The following is an 18,508-nucleotide window of genomic DNA, read 5'->3' as shown; positions in this document are numbered from 1 at the left end:
ATAGTAGGAACACGCGCTCTTTATTAGCAGTGGCGGTGGAAGTATGTGAAGGTTATTGCGTTTTGCTTACAACAGTTTGACTGACGCGAATTTTATTGTTTTAGCAGCGAGGCCATATTGATTACAATGTATAGTGACAGCATGCAGGAGAGAAGCAGAGGCGGCGAGGAATCAGGGAGTGGTTATAAACACTGAAAGAAAAGAGATGCGACACGGTGGCTTTCATACCCCAGTTGTTGAGTTGAGCTCAGCCAGGATGAAGAAGACATACTCCTGCCCTGGCTCCAGAGCTCGGTTCTCAAAGCCTCCATAGTCCAGCTGGTCCCCCAGGGTGAAGAAGGCCGGCAGGGTGGCAGGTGTGAAACGGGCTGTGATGTAAGCGCGGCGCAAGTCCACCTGCTTCTGCTGCCGAGAATCCCTCTGTCTTTGACTGATGTCTTTCAACAGCTGAGCCATAGAGACGAAAAGCAAGAAACAGAGAGGGAAGACACACAGACGACAAAAATCAGACATTCTAACATCTATGAGTAATATCTAAACATTGATGTTGAATTAAAAAGGGTAAGTGTCACCAGTTCTTAGCATGTGTGTGTGTGTGTGTGTGTGTGTGTGTGTGTGTGTGTGTGATTATAGGTCCTCTATTCCTTCCAGGCACAGATGTCAGTGTGTGCTGTCACTGTTGTAGTTCTCACCTCCTCTAGGTCCATTTCATCTGGGCTCTTGAGGTGTCTGATGACGCCGCGGGTTCTCCTCAGTGGAACCACCACAACATAAACATTCCTGTGGGAAGAACAAACAACATACCACCAGATGCAATGATATAATACTGCAATACTAAAATGTCTCAAACTATTTTCATGTTTCCTTGCCAGCTTGCTGCACTAGAGACTGTGTCTTAAGCATCTTGTCAGTCAGGTGACGTTATCTTCATGCCCCACACCTGAATACAACAGGTCCCACTGTCTAATAAAGCAATTTCTCAAACATTATATCCTTCTCCCACCCTTACTTGATAGGGGTTCGAGTCTCCAGTGACGGCAGGATTATGGTGACAGTGGTCTCAGTGTCACGAGTGTGGTCTATCTCAGGGCGGCGGATGGTGATCGGCGGCGAGGTCTTGGCACTGATGCGGTGGCGAAGGCCTCCCATGTTGCCCTCGGGAGCAGTGATCTTGAAATCATAGCTGGTGTTGGGCTGAAGGTTTGGGATGACTGCTTTTCTTAAGCGGGCATCCACCTCCATCTTCTGCCGGTTATACTCCACCTTAAGGATGGAACAGGGTTGGCAAAGTTAGAAAAGTAGATCAAAGGCAAAATGTGTGTTTATATACTGTATTCTGATCATATCCTATTTTTCTTTAACACCTTTTAGAAGTCTCTGTGGCCTGTCCACCTCTAACAGCTCACTAATTAATACTGTATATCTCCTTTATTTAATCCACGTAAAAACCAAAGTGTAAAAACCAAAGTTTATTGTTCTATGGGGGTTATGTGCAAAACAGGTTCTTGGCCAGGACTAGTTGCCAGGAAAACAGTAGAGACTCCAGGCCAAGAAACAGTCGAACAGATGACCCCCTGGAAATGCTTGGGCCTGCATTAAACATACATAAGTTAATTAGTGAGCTGTAGAGGTGCTGTAGGAAAAGCTTATATACTAAATGTTTGTTTTTTCATTTTACATAATGCCAATAGTGCATCGGTGTAACACTAAGCACTAAAAGGTTGACCATCCTCATATGTTGCTATAATTGAGGTTAGCACCATACATACTAAAAATGCATAAACCTATTGTAATTATTACAATTAAGTATGTCATGTGTACATTATACATTATTGCAGTTTTTGACTGACAATAAAATATATCACCACACATATACATGCAGCAGGTAATGGACATACAGTAAAGCGATAGGGGTTGCTGCTCTCTGGAAACTCCCAGGTCAGAAGAACACTGGTCTTTGTGGCCAAATTGACTGAGAAATTCCTTGGCACATCTAGGAAGCAAAACAAAAATTTAAAAAAAAGGAATCACTCATTATGAAATGTTTTATTGAAATCCCAGACAGCTCTGCTTTCCCACCAAAAACCTGTGTAAATGGAAGAGACGTTAGTCGGATCTGTTACTTGGGGAAGAACACATGATGGTTAGGAGGATGGGCAGGTGATGTGGAGAGTGGATGGCAAGAGTAATAACTACAAATAACAGACAGACTGGTTGCAGGAATGTGACATGCCACATTCTCAGCGTGTAAGGTTTGTCAGACTCAGAATTCAGCATGTCAGCAAAGGCTTAGGAAACGGTGGTAGTGGAGGTCTATCAGATAAAAAGGGCTTACCTGCAGACACAGCACCAGACGCAGCTTTCTCTTGATTTCAGACTGAACACTTACCTTCTGTGTTAGATACTGTATATCCAAGGCTTGTATTGACTTTTACCTGAGGGTTTGTGATAAGCAGTGCTGTTGAAGCAAACATCCAATAACATTCAGGCTGCTTCCACTGGTGGTGGAGGGTAGGTGATGAAGGTATAAGTGAGTGAGTGGAGGAGATTGGGGGAGTAGTTGTGTTCCCCTGGACTTTGCCGTTCTCAGCTTCTCTGTGGTGCACAGGTGAGAGGCTGACCTGTAAGAACTGGCCCACACTTCGATTAGTTTAGTGTTTTGGAGTGAAATCCACAGTAAGGGGAATGGAGATGTGAAGCTGAACCAGTGCTTAGAAGGTGAAGGGTGTTCCTGAGGCCTGAAGCCAGCCCTACCTGTTTCAAAGGCCAGGGTCTGGCACACCAGAGGTGGGCTGAAGGGGCCTGGCCCTGCCTTGTTGTGTGCTCTGAGCTGCAACTCGTAGACTGTGCTGTGATTGAGGCCCAGGATGGTGTAGCTGGACTCACTCGCTGGCAGGCTGATCAGCCATGGGGGAGCAGGGAGGGCTGGTAAGGCAGAAGGATCAAGGTCAGCAGAGGGTTTGGGGCCGGCAGCCTCTTTGTAAGCTATGTCGTATTTTGTAATGACACCACTGGACTCCTCTGGGGCAGGGGGTAGCCATGAGAATTGGAGGGAACAGCACGTGGCATTAACAAAGTCAGATATTTTGGGGTATCCCAAGGGGGGAAACATGGGAATTGTTATTTCCCGCTGCACTACATCTCCATAGCCTGCTCTGCTCTTTGCAGAGAGGACAAAGACGTATGAGGCGCCTGGGGAGAGGTCTCTGACAGTGAAGTTTTTCTCCCGATTCGTGAAATCCACTGTGGTGTCTAAAGAGGTATTCTTCAGGCCAAACTGTAGGCGGTAGCCCTGGATTTCCACGGAGGCCCCCCGGCTATCGGAACCTGACTCAGAGCACTCCAACGGAGGAGCCCACCGCACTACCACTGATGGACCTGATCCTGGACGCAGCCAAAGAGAGGGAGGGCCAGGCACTGCAAACGACAGTGTAGGTGGTGATATATATATACATACATATATACACACATAAACATATATCATGTAAACCTTGTAGAAGCATTAGAATTGATTTGGCAGTTTATTTACTGCTGGCTCCTAGTGCTGATTACTGTAAGATCAATTCTTCAGTATGTTACTAAATCTAGTGCAGTGAACTGTATACTTGGCATATGCTTACCAATCCCTGGGGTATGCACCAGCTTGGCTTTGCTGTGTGCTCCATCCCCTTTGGTGGTGTACGCTGCCACTGAGACAGAGTACAAGGTCTCTGCTCTAAGCCCTCCCAAAATCAGCTCCTGTGTGGGGGGAGAGTGGCAAATACATAACACTACCATAAAATACTGCAAACTCATTCGTTTTCAAATGAGACAATAAACATATCTTTTTATTCTTTCTTTAGAGTTATGCATCAGTAAGAAATTGTCAAAGTTACGTAACAGAGGCTAATCAGATCCCTGGTGGTCAAACTTAATGACTATCTCTGGGTAATATACTGTGTGCACGTTGTGCTGTATGTATTAATAGTGACTTCATTTATAGTGAGAAGAGGATAGGTAATCTGCACTCACATATTGAGTTGAGTCATCCTCCTCCATCTTATCACACACACAAGGCACGCCCCGCAGGCAGACGAGACAGATGAGGGATGGAGTGAGTCAAAGGACCAATGAAGAAAGGGAAGATGTTTAATGATAGAATTTGAATTAATTAACAATTTATTCCTTTAAACGTTCAGTTATGATGTAACCTGAGACTCGTCCAATAAGAGGTCTTTGATCCGTGGAAAGTTGCGTGAATCACCACTCTCTGCACGACTGAAATGCACCTGGTAACCACGAATCTGGCCGTGCCGTAACCGCGGCGACACAGATCGCCAGGTGATCCGAAGTGCTGATGAGTTGAGCGGCTGGACGTCCACCTGACGAGGGGCTGCACTGGGAACTGAGCAGACAAACACAGGTATTCAGAATTAATGAGGGGACACATTGTATAGTCTGTAAATCAGTACTGTTTAGCTGTGATCTGCAGCTCTTACTCTTACCGTCTTCATCGGTTCTGCAAAGCACAGCCTGGCTGCTGGGTCCAATTCCCTCTGTGGTGGATGCTGCAATGGTGATGTTGTACCAGCTCCATTTCTCCAGCCCCTCTACCAGTGTCTGCCCCTGCTTGGCTGGGATAGGAAGCCTCTTAACCTCCTGGCCCTGACCTCCGCCTCCTGCCCCAGAAACTCTCTGGTATTTCAGCTCATAACCTGCCAAATCGCCATTCTGGCCCTCCATTGGAGGTGGCCTCCAACTTACTCTCAGCGAGGTGGAGCTGGCACTCTCGCAGGACACACCCTCGGGTGCAGCTGAGGGCTCTGTTCAGACAAGGGGCAAGGAGGGCAGTTGGCAGAGTTTAGGAAGAGACCCCAAAAAAATGGGGTTGAATGAGCAAGATAGGGGAGTGTACAAGTAAAAGGATAGGTGATAAGGATAAAAAAGGAAACAATAAGAAACTGATAAAAAAGTAAACTGAACTGAGAGAGATCAGGACAAACATGACTTGGGCCAAAAAAGAGGCGCAACCACATAACGTAAAAGCATAATGTAAAGCTCAGAAACTAATGAAATAAACCAGAGACATGAGTATCGATCCTGAGTGGACAACTTAATTATATCCAAGGAGAACGTACATCCAATACCCAATAATTATATTTTATCCTTTGGTTGTAGCTAGTGCTATAAAAGGATCCAGATTTATGAATGAAAAACAGAAAAACTCTTTTTAAAGCACAGACGCACAGCTCAGTGCACATGCACACAAAAAAAATACATATACATTTAACAACACCAGGCCCCAAGGTGGCACAATCCTCGAGTCCTCAGGATAACAGAGCGGTCTGAGACTTTCCACTGCTGACTAGGAGAAGGTCTTGGGCTTCACAGAAAAAAAAAAAAAACTAACTAAAACAGACTTCACACAATGCTGAAAGGATTTAAGAGTCAAATATATATAAAAAAAAAAAATTCAGGGAGCCTTGGAGATAAAGGCACTCAGACGGATATTGAAAGTCAGACCAGAATGATGAATTGTAGACAAGAATCGAATCAGAAGTAGCCTGGAATATTTTCCGTAACAAACACGAGTAAAAAAAGCTGACACAGACCCAAAACCACACACCTGCATTTCTGAACCGTAGGTGTCACTCACTGTGTTTAATGCTCCTAAAAACACAATATGTACTTTTTTCTAATAGCATGTCAAGGTGTCTGGGCTTATGTGTGAGCTCAGAGTCTATAGCATGTGTGTACGCGTGGGAGTGTAATAGTCATAGCCGACAGGTTCAAGTATCTATCCACTCAGCTGTACAGCCACTGTTCTGTTGGCCTCGGGGGACAATCTAGATGTGCACCAAAGCTTGGCGATAACAAAGCGCACATAACCTCCCTGGGAAATGAATTCTGCTGCATGAAATAGTCTGCTTATCTGGCACCCTTTCTTTCCTGAACCCCCACTCCTCCCTCTTCTCTTTGCCACCCTCTCCGGTATACCACCTTGGTCTCCCATTATCTTTGGACATAAAGAGAGAAAGGGGACCAGCTTAACACATTTAGTACATTTTGTACTCAGTTCTAAAAACGATCTGATTGCGAATACACAGAACAAGCATTTATGTCTGGTTGAGTGATTGTAAATACTTGACAAAAAACTTACCAATGAAGTGACACAGTGCCACGAACCGTAGGACTTGAGACTTTTTTTTTTTTTTTTTTTTTTGCGACCAAGACAACTTTATTCATTCTTTTCCTTGCATCATTTTCTCTGTTATCCCTCCATTTTAGTTCTTCTAGAAAGAAGAAATGAAATGACTCCATATGCCATAGTGGAATTTCATTTGAGTGTTATCAGCTATCAGTGATTAGGTGGGATAAAAAGAGAGAGAAAAGGAGACAAGGAAGAGAATCCAAGTTCAGCCTGGTTAAGATACAGACCGTCTGGCACTCACCTGTCAACATAGCATGCCAACCATCCTTTAATGCTCCTCACCACTGGCTGCTTGCCAATAAGTGGCAGACAGTTTCGCCCTTTCAAAGACATTAGACACTGATAGAGTGGAAAAAGTGAAAGGAGGGTGAAGAAAAGGAAGAGTGAAACATTAATCGGTACTCCATCTCCATCTGTCATGATGTTTTGGCTGTGTAAGAAAGCAAGAGGCTGGGCGGAGGAAGAAAGGCACAGTCAAACGTAGATGGATGGACGGGAGGGTGGGTTGGACAGATGGGTTGATAAACAAGATAGATGGAGAGATTCAGACGGTTCCCAGGTTTTACCAGGTCAGGAGCTAAGGACAATATCATTTGAGCTCTGTGTGTGTGTGTGTATAGAGGAAAAAATATTCACATGAGATCTGTGTACAAAATTGAGACATAATACAATTAAAGTGTGTGGGATCTCGGTGCGTGCCTGCAGGGACAATATGTGAACCCAGTCAAACAGAGACGTACTGGCTTGTGACGTCCTCTGCACCAGTTCATTAGTGAAAGCTCCAATGCCTTTGTTTGAGATGGCGGCCAGGGAGAAGGAGTACTCAGTGTTCGCTTTCAGACCCTCCACGGTGTAAGAATTCCTCGGCCCAAAGGTCAGCTTCTCCTGAGAGAGAGAGAGGATAGAGGAGAGAGGATGAGGGGTGTCAGTGAAAAAGAAAACATTAAATGCGAGTTGGAGAGAGAAACAGATCAGACTGTCACCACTAGACACAGTGGTGCTGGACGCCAGGGTTAATCTTTTAAAACTTCTTCTTTTTGCTGTGCTTTTATCTCTCTGCCGTGTTGAGAAGTCCACTGAGCAGACAGATATTTAAAAACAAGAGTATGGGAGGTCTTACCAAACTGCCAAACCTGACAGGTTTGTAGAGCAGCTCATAGTTGACGATTCCCTCCTTGGTGTAAGCAGGTTCCCAGGTCAGCTCAATGCTGGTGTCTGTCACCTTACCGACTTTAAACTTCCCTGGCTGCCCTGGGACTGACAGGGACGAGACAACACAAAGTCAGTCAATGCTGTTGTTTTGTCCTTAAAACATATGCACAAAGGTTTTCTTCAGTTTCTATTTTCTTAAACAGCTTATTAATAGAACTGAAAACATTAGAACAGCTAAAATATCTTAAATACTGAATGTATTTGTATGCCCTGGGTTAGATTTTAGCAATAACACATCACAATACTCACTTTTACCTGAGGCCTTTTTCTCATTCTACCAAACACTTTCACCATTTACTGCACACTGTGTATCTATTTTTCATTTTCAAATGATTCCATTTAATTGTTAAATAGTACTATTCTTATTCTGCCATCTCAGTATCAGTTGAGTGAATTTGATCATTTCCTTCTGTTTTGCTTTGTTGTCTTTATTGTGACACATTTTGTAACTGCACAGAAGATAGATTTAGATATTAAAGTTGAATCTAGATTAAGTGAATAATAACTGTTATTAATAGAAGCAGCACAGCAATGTGTGTCTCTGTGGTTTTTCTCTGGGTACTCCAGTTTTCCTTCCACAGTCCAAAGACATGCAGTTTGGGGTTAGGTTAAATGGTGACTCTAAATTGTCCATAGGTGTGAACGGGAGTGTGTTTGTCTCTCTCTAAGTGTCAGCCTTGTGATAGACAGTCCAGTGTGTACCCTATCTCTTGCCCAGTTTCGGACGGGATTGACTCCAGCCCACCGTGACCCTGGGTGTTCCAGGATAAGTAGCAGAAGATGGATGGATGTGATCTAACAATGGGAATTATGCTCCTGAAGAAATGCTGATGTCCATCAAATCTCATCAAATCACACTCAATCTTGATGCAGCAGAGTTTTTTGTGTTTTAAAGTAAAACTTTAAAGTTTTAAAGTTTATTAGTAAAAAAAAGGGTTCCCTATTAAAATAGGTTGTAGGAGTTTAAGGTTTTAAGACAATTCATTTTAATCTAATCTCATGCTTTAGAGTCTTAAAGTCATGTCATATCAAAAAAACGTTTTGACCTAATTTTAGTTAAATGTCAATGTCATAGAGGATATCCTTTATGTGCTTCAAAATGTGGAAAATGTCAGACTTCATATGTACATCTAATGATGCAGAAGCAGGTCACCCTACACAGAATTTTAAACCACTAATCCCATCGCAGATTTTTCAGTAATCATCTCTTTGTACCTCCCATCACATAAAACCTGCAACTTCGCAGCAGCTGTCACAGAAACATGAGCAGCACTGAGGCACAAGCAACATTTTCCGCTGTTAATCCCTGTTTCCTTTTCAGAAATCTCCACAGTTTTGTTCCAGCAGGTTGAATGCATTCATTCTGAAGAAGTCACATTTTCTGACAGGTCAAGCTCATTTGCAAAGTGGATTGCTTCTCAAACTTTACATAAGTCACTCGAATAAGCTCTTTAACACTTCGTATACCTGCACACACAAATAATGACTCATTTGTGCTCTGCTGCACTTGCACATTGAAAAAAACAACCACTACTCTCCGACACATGAATCAATGAGAACCACTCTTTAGCTGTTATCTATGCACCGGCATGCATGATAAATTTACTCATTTGTGCAAAGATCTACCAATGATTATGTATATGCACAGACACATTCATAGTCACACACACACTAACCTCCAGGCATAACTTTAACGTGTACGGGGTCTGAGAAGGGCCCGTCCCCCACAGAGGTGAAGGCTAGGACTTGGATGGTGTAGGTTTCCGAGGTTATGAGGTTTTGAATGGTGGTGATCACGCTGTCCTGGACGTTATGGATCTGCCACTCATTGATAGGCCGGGACGGATCCATGGTGTAGTACACACGATAGCCTTTCACCTACAGAAAGGAGAGAGTGAGACAAAGCAGCAATATAAAGAGTAAGAGTTCTGTTTGAAGGATTGGGACTAGATTTTAAGGTCATCATTGACTGGACCTCCATCTAATCTCAATGTCACACATGCAGAGTAATCTGCAATACCGTTTTTCAACATGACAAGGTCGTCATCTTTAAATTAAGGTTTTATTTTAGTCCAGAAGGTGTTTTGCATTTGTCGATTCCGTGTTTGTTAAAGGTCATTGTCACAGGGTGACGCCCTCAAATTTCTGTATTTAACCCCAATAAACAATCTGGCTTCAGCACAAACTGAGCATCCTCAGATTATAGTGCATAAAACATAATCACTCCACCTCCTCCTATGGGATGTGTTTATGAGCATTTCATTGCATATATAATCCCACTGCCATGCCATTGCCCTTACCCTGCTCCTCTCCTGTTATTACTCTTTAATATCTGTAATCCTCATATGCTTTCAGTTCAGTCTTGCACTTTTATGAACCTACAGTACAGTTAGGTAGGCTAAAGAAAAAAACGAAAAGAAAATCTGTCTCAAGAGGGAGTGCGCTTAACTCAACATTCCAATTACCTCTTCTTTCTTTAGAGAATGGGGAAAGTAGCAAGAGAATGACAGGAAGGAAATCTCTGTCAGGACACAATTCCTGAAAAGCACATGAACCTGCACGCTGGAATGAAGCTCCCTGTGGTGAATTTCATTAAGGCTTTATGGTCTGAACCTCGGGTGGCTCTTTGTGCACAGTTGAAACACTGTCAGGTCACTCTAATTAGCATTTATAAGCAGCACATTTAAAATACACCATGTTCTGTATTATGCACTACAGATTTTAAATAAATTATAATATTTGCTACCAAAGTCATAATATTATAAATATGTTTTACTTTAATGCTATACTTTATACATTAGCCTCCACCTACGGGTGCCCAAAAGAGTAGTAATAGTTGAAAAATATATTAATAACACTTCTGCCTATTTACAACTACATTATAGCGTGTTATAATTCATTTATGTGTTAAAGGTTAATATACTGCTTATAAATAATAAGTAGGCTAGCGTTGAAAAAATGTTGAATGTGGAGAATACACTCTCTCTGTAATAGCGACCAACACAGCTTATTATACTATTTAGTTTTTAGAATATTTATCAGTTTCAAAAAGACTTGAATGTTCTTGAATCGATTATTTTATACAGTACATCCCCAAAGAAACTTAAACTTTTCTTTAACAGTAAGTTATATTATAGGTAAAAAAATGTAATATTTTTCATTTTGGTAATATGTACCTTCTTCTCAAATATCTTTATGACTTCTACTAGTGACAAATGAGAAAAGAGATCTTTTAATTCTTATCCCACCTGTCCATTGGGTTCCTCTGGCTCCTCCCAGCGGACCATTACTGTATTCTGAGAAATTATGTGGGCCTGGACATTTCGGGGAGGGCTGGCCGGTGCCTGCTCTCCTGTACGAGCTTCCACGCGCGCAGATGGGGGGCCCTGGCCGATGCTGTTGAAGGCCGACACTCTGATTTCATACTCAGTGTTGGGGTACAATCCCCCGATGCTGTAGCGGGTGGTGGTGATGCTGTCCACCGTTTCGTACTTGCTGTCAGGCCCTTTGGCTCTGTACTGTATGATGTAGTAGGAAACGGGGTCTGGGTTGCCGGAGTCCCAGGTGATGGTCACACTGGTGGCCGTGGTCTCTGTGACGATGGGTGTGCCGGGAGGCTTTGGCAAAGCTTGCACAGAGAGAATATAAAGAAAGTGATGCTATTTAAGAAATTGTGTGTACTCTTCTTCAATAAAGCAGAACAAATGTACTGTTCCACAACCTTTCTCTCTCTAAGAGCCAAAACAATTATTCTTGTTATTAGAGCATCCCTTACTCTTGACTAAGACCTGCGCAGTGGCCTCGATGATACCCAGGCTGCTCATGGCCACGCAGGTGTAGTTTGCAGACTCCCGGACACCGTTGAGCTCCAGCACGTTCCGGCCAATCGGCATTTCATCCTCGGGGGTCAAGTCCTCGCTGCCCAGCATCCACTTGACGTAAGGCATGGGCGAACCCACGGCAACACAGGTGATGTTGACGCTGCCTCCTGGCATGATCTCGTGGTTGGAGGGGAGGATGGAGAAACGAGGGGGCACACGGCGCACTGGGAAAGGAGGAGAGCCGGGGCAGAAAAGGAGGGACGGGGATGGGGGGTTGAGGGGTAAGGTAGGGGAGGAGAAAAGTGGGCAAGGGAATGAGGAGAAGAAAGGCGGAGGAGAGAGAGGAGGAGAGGAGGGAGTAAGGGGGAGAGATTGAGATCAAGAGAAAGAGAGAGAGAAAGAGTAAGGCAGAAAGCAAGACAGAGAGTGAGAGAGAGTGAAGGCCAGAGAGATAAAAAGAAAGAAAAAGAGAGGAAGAGAGGAGAGGTAACAGGAAGGGGGAGAATGAACTTCAGGGTTTTTACAGAAAATTACAAAGGGATATTTCAAGTTTAGTCCCAATTATTTTATGGTACTGATGATTCCAACAAAAAGACACAAATCTTGTGTTGAGCTCAACCACTTTGAGTGAGCCGCCTACTCAAAATAATATAGTGACAAACTCTTGAGTATCAATTCAACCAGGACATGACACCTATAGTCAGTTTCTCTTCTTCAAAAACAGTTTTCTGATTAGTTCATCCATTTAAGCACAATTATGAGACTTTGCAAATCAAGTTATGGATTTTAAATGTATCCTCATTATATTCCCCCCCTGTAAGCGATGACTAAACATGCTAAACTTTACCAGAAACTTTACTTCATTGAGATGTCTGTGCCTTGAGGTGCTTCTCCAGTAGATGGGCTCTTTTTTTTTTTTTTTTTTTTTTTTTTTTTTTAGACAGACTGTATGCATCATGGGGGCCGATCAATAGGCCCTGCCTGCTTTTCATGTCCCCATGAGATGAACAAGTAAAGTTGCAAGTTATATCCAATACTGCATCTGTCGGAGCCTGGTTGACTATATATTAAGGAGAGATGCATCGAGAGACTGATCTCATAGGTCACTTGCATGCCTGGGCGACTCAAGAGGGATAAAATGGTGAAGAAAACACAAAGAAGAGAACGAAGAACTGAAGCCTGAGAGGGAGACAGAGAGAAGCGAGACAAGAGAGAAGGCATTAGAGAGACAGACAGAGGGACAGAGCAAGTGTTAAAGAAAGAAAAAGAAAGAAAGAAAGAAAGACAGAGAGAGAGAGAGAGAGGCAGCTCTGCTTCTCTTCCAGACAATGACAAGCAATGTAGCAAAGGACAGCCACATTGTACAACAAGATACTGTACAATACATAGGATTCATAACTGATACAGTGTGTAGTCAAATGAATTGGAGATGTGGACAGGAGTGGATTGAGGGTTCTAATAAGGTGTTGTGGCAATTACAGAGTGATCATTGGACACATTAAGTAAAGAACACCAAGACAGCATGAGAGAGGCAGAACGGGAAAGAACAAGTGCGAGCAAAAAGAGAGATATGTGAGGTAGTATGTGCATGTTTATAAGTTAATAAACTTATGTACATGTGTCTGTCGCTCCTACACATCAGGGTGCAGACAGAATGCAGAAGAAGAAGAGAAAAAAAGGGGGAGGGAGAGGAGGGGAAAAGACAGGGAGGTGGAGATAAAGAGAAGATTAGAAAAGGGTTTCGGGAAAGGAGGGAAAAGGGGGAAGAAAAGAGGAGCGAGGAAGAAGAAAAAACATGGATCTATTTAAAAACACTGCTATATACCAGAGTCAGGCCCATTCAGAAACTAGGTGCTTCAAAAGTGAGAAAAAAAATAATAAATAATAAAGTAGTAGAGATTAGATGTTGAAGGAACAGAGAAGAAGAGGAAACCCCAGGATCACAACACAGGAAACAGAAAAAGACAGAGAAAAATGGACAAACATCTCTGGATGAAAGGAAAGAATGAAAGGGAAGGCAGACAGAGAGCAGAAACATCGTTGAAACACTCAACTACTAGAAAGCTTATATGTGTTAAAAACAACATGGCTATGTAAAGTATCAAATGTCCTAAAGTTTATAAAAAGGTGAAAATAAATCCAAATAAAATGTTACTGTAAAACCCCACAGTAGCAAAACAATCAGTCTAAGTTTTAGTTAGAATGGAAACTGCAAACGCAGCAGAAATTCCAATATATAGAAATGAATATGTATAATATGAAAAAAATTAAAATTAAAATAAACAAGTAAATAAATAATTATGGTATATTTGCTGCATAACCTCCATTCCTTAATGTGTAACATCATTACTTGGATTCTTCATGGGCCACATCCCCCTACTCAAAGCATCTAGAGACAATTGGATAGAAGTTAACATTTGTGCATGACTTCAACAAATTTAAAAAAAAATTGTCGCTGTGGTGTCACTATCATTTCATGAATAACAGATAAAGTGCAAAGCATTTGGAAGACTTTATAGAAAAAAAAAGGCAAAAGATACCCAGAATTGGATACAGAAGTTGAAGACAAGAAAGAGACAAAGAGACAAAGACAAGTAGATCTGTTAGAAACAGACATGATTAGGCAGGCATCTCCTCGTCTGAGCATGCTGGAGGCAGATCGCATCCATGACAGCTGCATGCATACGACAAACACAGCAAGTGCAATGCAGAAAGTATCAAAAGTATCAGTTTCATTCATTCATTAGTTATTTTAGACGAATAAAGCCAAAACCAAACCAAAAAGACATTTAATTAGGTATATGGATTAGTCTGGTAATATGGGCAACAGCATGAACACACAGGTGAGGACTAATAATGATCATTAAGTGTGAACTCAGCAGTATGAGAATTTCTAAAAAAAAAAAAAAAAAACAAAAAAAAAACATCAGTCCAGGACATGAGATAAAAAAATGAAAGAATCCACCACTGAGGAGTACTTTACAATAAAGTGAGCTCATAACAAGGGATAATCCTTCACATGCTCACAGAGCCTCTAGCTTAAAGTTAATCGAGCCAGGCCACATGATTCCTCCCCGTTTTCTATACAGTTTGCAAGAGCCAGGAGCTTCAATCTTTATTAGCGGAGCTATCATTAGTCCTGTTCTCTGCAGGGAGTCTGGAGGCTACAGGCTGGAGAGACCTTGGCACCGCCATAAGGATTACCACTGTATCTCAGCACTGCTATATACCCATTCAGGACCATCGCCGAGCTGACATTTACGTAGCACCACCCCATCTGTCTAAAGGAAACGGCTTTCATTAACCACTGTAATATGAGAATCATCTAATATTCCCTCAATATCTAAAAATGTGAATGGACATGATTAATTTGAAATGCCAGTCAACAGTGGTGCAGCGGAGTGTTTGGTGGCGATAGTTACACCAAGGAAAAGTATGACAAAGCAGAGGCTACATTAGATTAAAGTTAGTATTTTGCTAATATATTCATATGTAATCTTAACACGAATCTTTGTGATGTGCAGTGGTTGAAAAATATTTAGATCTTTACTCTACTATTAATTAATAATGCTATAATGTAAAAAAGTACAAACAAAAGTTGCAGTGTTAAAGTGACTAAAAATACATATTACTGTCAGATTTACAAAAATGTACTTAAAGTGAGATTTTAAAGTTACAAGAATTAGCAGTAAAACTCTTGAACTGGAAAATCCCCAAGTAAAGTACAAATACCACTCCAATATTTTACATAAGTACAGTTCTTGAGCAGTACAGCAGTAAATAAAGTACAGGTGATGGGATTATTACGCTGCCATCTTTGAGTTCACGTCATGAATTCAGCCCAGTAGGTGACAGTTCCCCTACAAACCTGCACAATACGTATCACATCAGAAATGAAGGGCATGTACAAGTGAGACTGCAACTGCAAGATTTCCACTCAAAGTCCACTCAAAGTGCAAAATCGAAGCAGATGTGATGACATGGGAGCTGGGCCACAGCATTACACACGATGACACAAAAGGAAAAAAAGAGACAGTAGCAAGATATGACAAGACAGCAAGTTCAATAATATCACAATCCGAGCATATCAATAGGCGTGAACACACACTGTGCCATGCTCTTGTGTCAGTCCGTCAGTCAACAGACATGCAAGCGGTGCTCCTTTCTCTTTCTCTCTCACTCCTTCCATGCAAACATCGCCTCTTTTTAATCTTCCAATTCTTGGGTCTCCATGACAACAAGATCATACCATGCAGAGAACATTGATCGGGGAATGAAGGCAATACCAAGGGTTCTGCACACAAGGCCTCACAATGCAGTCAGTGCACTCTGCTGCGTAGGCAGGCCACTTCATCATCGTAGCAGCTTTAGAGAAATCAACTCTCTTCACTTTGGATACAAAATCATTTCACTTCATATCTACTCTGGTGTCCTTTAAATGTTTTTTTTTTTCAGTTTTGTTTCTCTCTGTTTCAATAAGTGAAGCTTTCTGAAACAAAGGAGTAACAAAAGAAAAGAAAGAGCACACCAACCTTCTCGAAGCTCTGAGGGATGGAAGGGGGTTGATGCAGAACACAATGACGTGAGGGGGGAGAGAGAGAACGGGGAAACACAGAGAGAATAAAAACGGCCAGCGCAAAGCCACTCGCTCCACTGCACCACGCACCCGCACGCACGCGCGCGCACACACACACACACACACACACACACAAACCTTCACACTTCACATACACACTTCTCCGATATCCCACTTAACACAGAAACTAGAATTTGTAATTTTGAATATTGGTCATGGTCTTTGATCCATAAGCTAGTGACAAACCGGCACCCACAGCGCAGAGACTAGAATCAGTTAAACAGAGATCATGTGGGTGCACAGATTAATGAAAACATATTTAAGTATGAATTATATCCTGAGTATTGACCTCATAGTTCCAATTATTTTCTCCTATTCAGTCAAATTTGTTCATCTTTTGTGCAACATTTTCCTCCTAATCTGCCTCTAGTACAGAAACCATTTTAGTAGACAGATCAGTAATGTTTCCATGCAATTAAACCAGAGTGTGCTCCCAAATTTTTATTGAATTTGATTCTACTATGGGAGCCTGCACCAAGGTTTAAGGTGGACTTGTTAAAGGTGGTTGTGAGAATTATCAAACAACAGGATCAACATATATTGCAGACAATGGATGGGTTAGTAAATCTTGTTTAAAGGCACGGTTATGGGAAAGAAATAATTTTACATTAATACCAAGAGCACCTTAATAGCAGTGATTTCTGGTGTCTGTACGTGTGTGTTTGTGTGTGTGTGTGTGTGTGTGTGTGTGTGTGTCTGTGTGTGTGTGTGTCTGTGTCTGTGTGCATGTGCACATTTGTTCTGTGTCCAGGTCCTACCTCGCACATATAGGTTTGCGGGGGAGGAGTAGCGCACGCCTTGAGAGTTGGTGGCCACGCACTCGTACTTCCCTTGGTCTGTTTCCTCACTGTTCTCAATTTGCAACGCTCCTGCAAGAGAACAACACACAGAGGAAGATGTGTAGTCAGGTTTCTGCTGCTGTCTGTGGCTGCCTTTGCATCCTCTCCGTTCCACCAGGAAGTGTTTATCTGCTGGTCCTTTTTTGTTTCTCTTACACTCTGACCTTAGGCTATCCACTTCTCTACGGCTTCAAATTCCAATAAAGTCAGCTTAGTTGTTATTTCTGTGAAGTGTCTTTTGAATGGATCATGCGCTCATATACCAGTTGTATTTTTTTCAAACCCAACCAGGTTTTCTTCACCTCCCCCTCTCCTCTCCTTCTTCTAAAAAGTGAACAGAAACAGCAACACACATTTAAAATTCAGAGATTCCTTGCGAAAAGTTTCGAAGTCAAAAACAAGTTGGAAAATGACTTTTCATAAACTCAGATGACACTTAAAAGTCCCTTTGTTGTATACAACTCTACAAGCTAGTGATTCTTCTCCTACAGCAGGCTCTTTGCTCCCATGAAGAAAGCCTGTTTCTGCCTTTGCAGTTAACTGGCAGCAGCTACACAGCTTTACCTCACGGCAACGACCCCGACGAAGCTCTTTAACTCTTCAACCTGTCTCTTTTACCTCCTCGATCTTTATAGTCCTACCCTGATCCCACTGTGATAAAGAGTGTCTCCCTAAACATACTATAATTACATACAGTGCTCATCAGATATTCATTTTGTTCTGTTTGTGGCACAGGATGCTATTCTTACTCTGTAACCCTTTTTTTTTTTTTTTCTGGCTAATGGGTTTTTGAATTACTAGCAATGATATTTTTTTCTGGCTCTTTGGCTGGCTCGTGTTCTGTCACATTCATCTCATCTGAAACTGACTTTAACATGGAGCCTGAGGAGGAAGCACAAAATCATGAATTACGCTGTGCTGCACTGCACAGAGAGCAAAAGACACAACTCAAAATGCACACGACACACACACACACACACACACACACGCATGTAGATAAACAGGCACAACCTTGTGCGCGAACACACAAACTGGAGGCTTTACATTGACTTTCATTCATTTCCTGGAGTTTTCCCCTAACCTTAACCATAACCACTGTTTATCCTAACCCTAACCCTCACAGTAACATTTGCTTTGCACATACAGAGACTTTTCACACTCATGGAAAAATGTTCACAATCATAACACAAGTTAATGTGTAACATAATAAAAGTGCTACATTCAAAATGACATACAATATATCAAGATAAACACGTAAAAATTATTATACATATTTTATCTATAGCTTAGTACACATAGTGCAGTAACATGCTAGTAGCATTGTAATGCTGCTTTCTGAAGTAGGTAGTAAGTTAAAGTACTATTTTGGATAAAATCATATTTTGTTACAGTTTATCACTACTGGGAACAAAACTTCATGAATATAAACTGCTCAGTGGATACATCTGGATAAAAAGAATGCAACCTAATACATACAATAATAAAACCTCCCTTCATGGATATTGTGTGTGCTCAGCCTCTGTGTAAACTGTTTCAGAGAGGTGTCTATTCAACTATACGGTTCATTTGGAGAATGTAGTTTGTGGTGCAATATATTATGTTATACTCACAGGTGTTTCTATTGCTTTTTCCATCCCATTGTTTAATCCAACAGCAGCACAAGCTACATCCTCCAAAATGATCATACAGCTAAACTGAACCTTATGAGGGTAGGATTTATTGCAGTACTTATATTAGAGTACTTTAATTTGAGCTAGGTGTGTGTTGTTTATATTGTATGAAGAAGGGAGCAGAAATCTTAGAGAAACCT

General features: G+C 41.9%; 1 protein-coding gene across 11 annotated transcripts in view; it reads right to left on the bottom strand.

Annotated features, from left to right (window-relative positions):
* ptprsb (protein tyrosine phosphatase receptor type Sb) overlaps positions 1-18,508 on the bottom strand; it is a 65,569-nt gene that overhangs the window by 11,612 nt on the left and 35,449 nt on the right. For 6 of the 11 annotated variants that reach the window (XM_026313568.2, XM_026313573.2, XM_026313571.2 and 3 more), the window contains exons 6-16: positions 16,618-16,728; positions 12,840-12,854; positions 11,178-11,447; positions 10,651-11,030; positions 9,079-9,280; positions 7,311-7,447; positions 6,931-7,075; positions 1,899-1,993; positions 1,010-1,263; positions 693-780; positions 229-447 (exon numbers count right to left, since the gene is read on the bottom strand). In XM_026313568.2, the coding sequence (XP_026169353.1) occupies positions 229-447; positions 693-780; positions 1,010-1,263; positions 1,899-1,993; positions 6,931-7,075; positions 7,311-7,447; positions 9,079-9,280; positions 10,651-11,030; positions 11,178-11,447; positions 12,840-12,854; positions 16,618-16,728 (1,916 nt within the window). Of the gene's footprint in view, positions 1-228; positions 448-692; positions 781-1,009; positions 1,264-1,898; positions 1,994-2,754; positions 3,418-3,620; positions 3,739-4,011; positions 4,039-4,190; positions 4,385-4,484; positions 4,803-6,930; positions 7,076-7,310; positions 7,448-9,078; positions 9,281-10,650; positions 11,031-11,177; positions 11,448-12,839; positions 12,855-16,617; positions 16,729-18,508 lie in introns of all 11 variants that reach the window. The other 5 variants (XM_026313572.2, XM_026313574.2, XM_026313577.2 and 2 more) reach the window with 2 other exon arrangements.

Source organism: Mastacembelus armatus, chromosome 17, assembly GCF_900324485.2.
Source record: "Mastacembelus armatus chromosome 17, fMasArm1.2, whole genome shotgun sequence".
In the NCBI taxonomy this organism is placed as follows: domain Eukaryota; kingdom Metazoa; phylum Chordata; class Actinopteri; order Synbranchiformes; family Mastacembelidae; genus Mastacembelus; species Mastacembelus armatus.
Note: the sequence above shows the minus strand (reverse complement) of the source record. Positions and strands in the feature narration are given on the sequence as shown.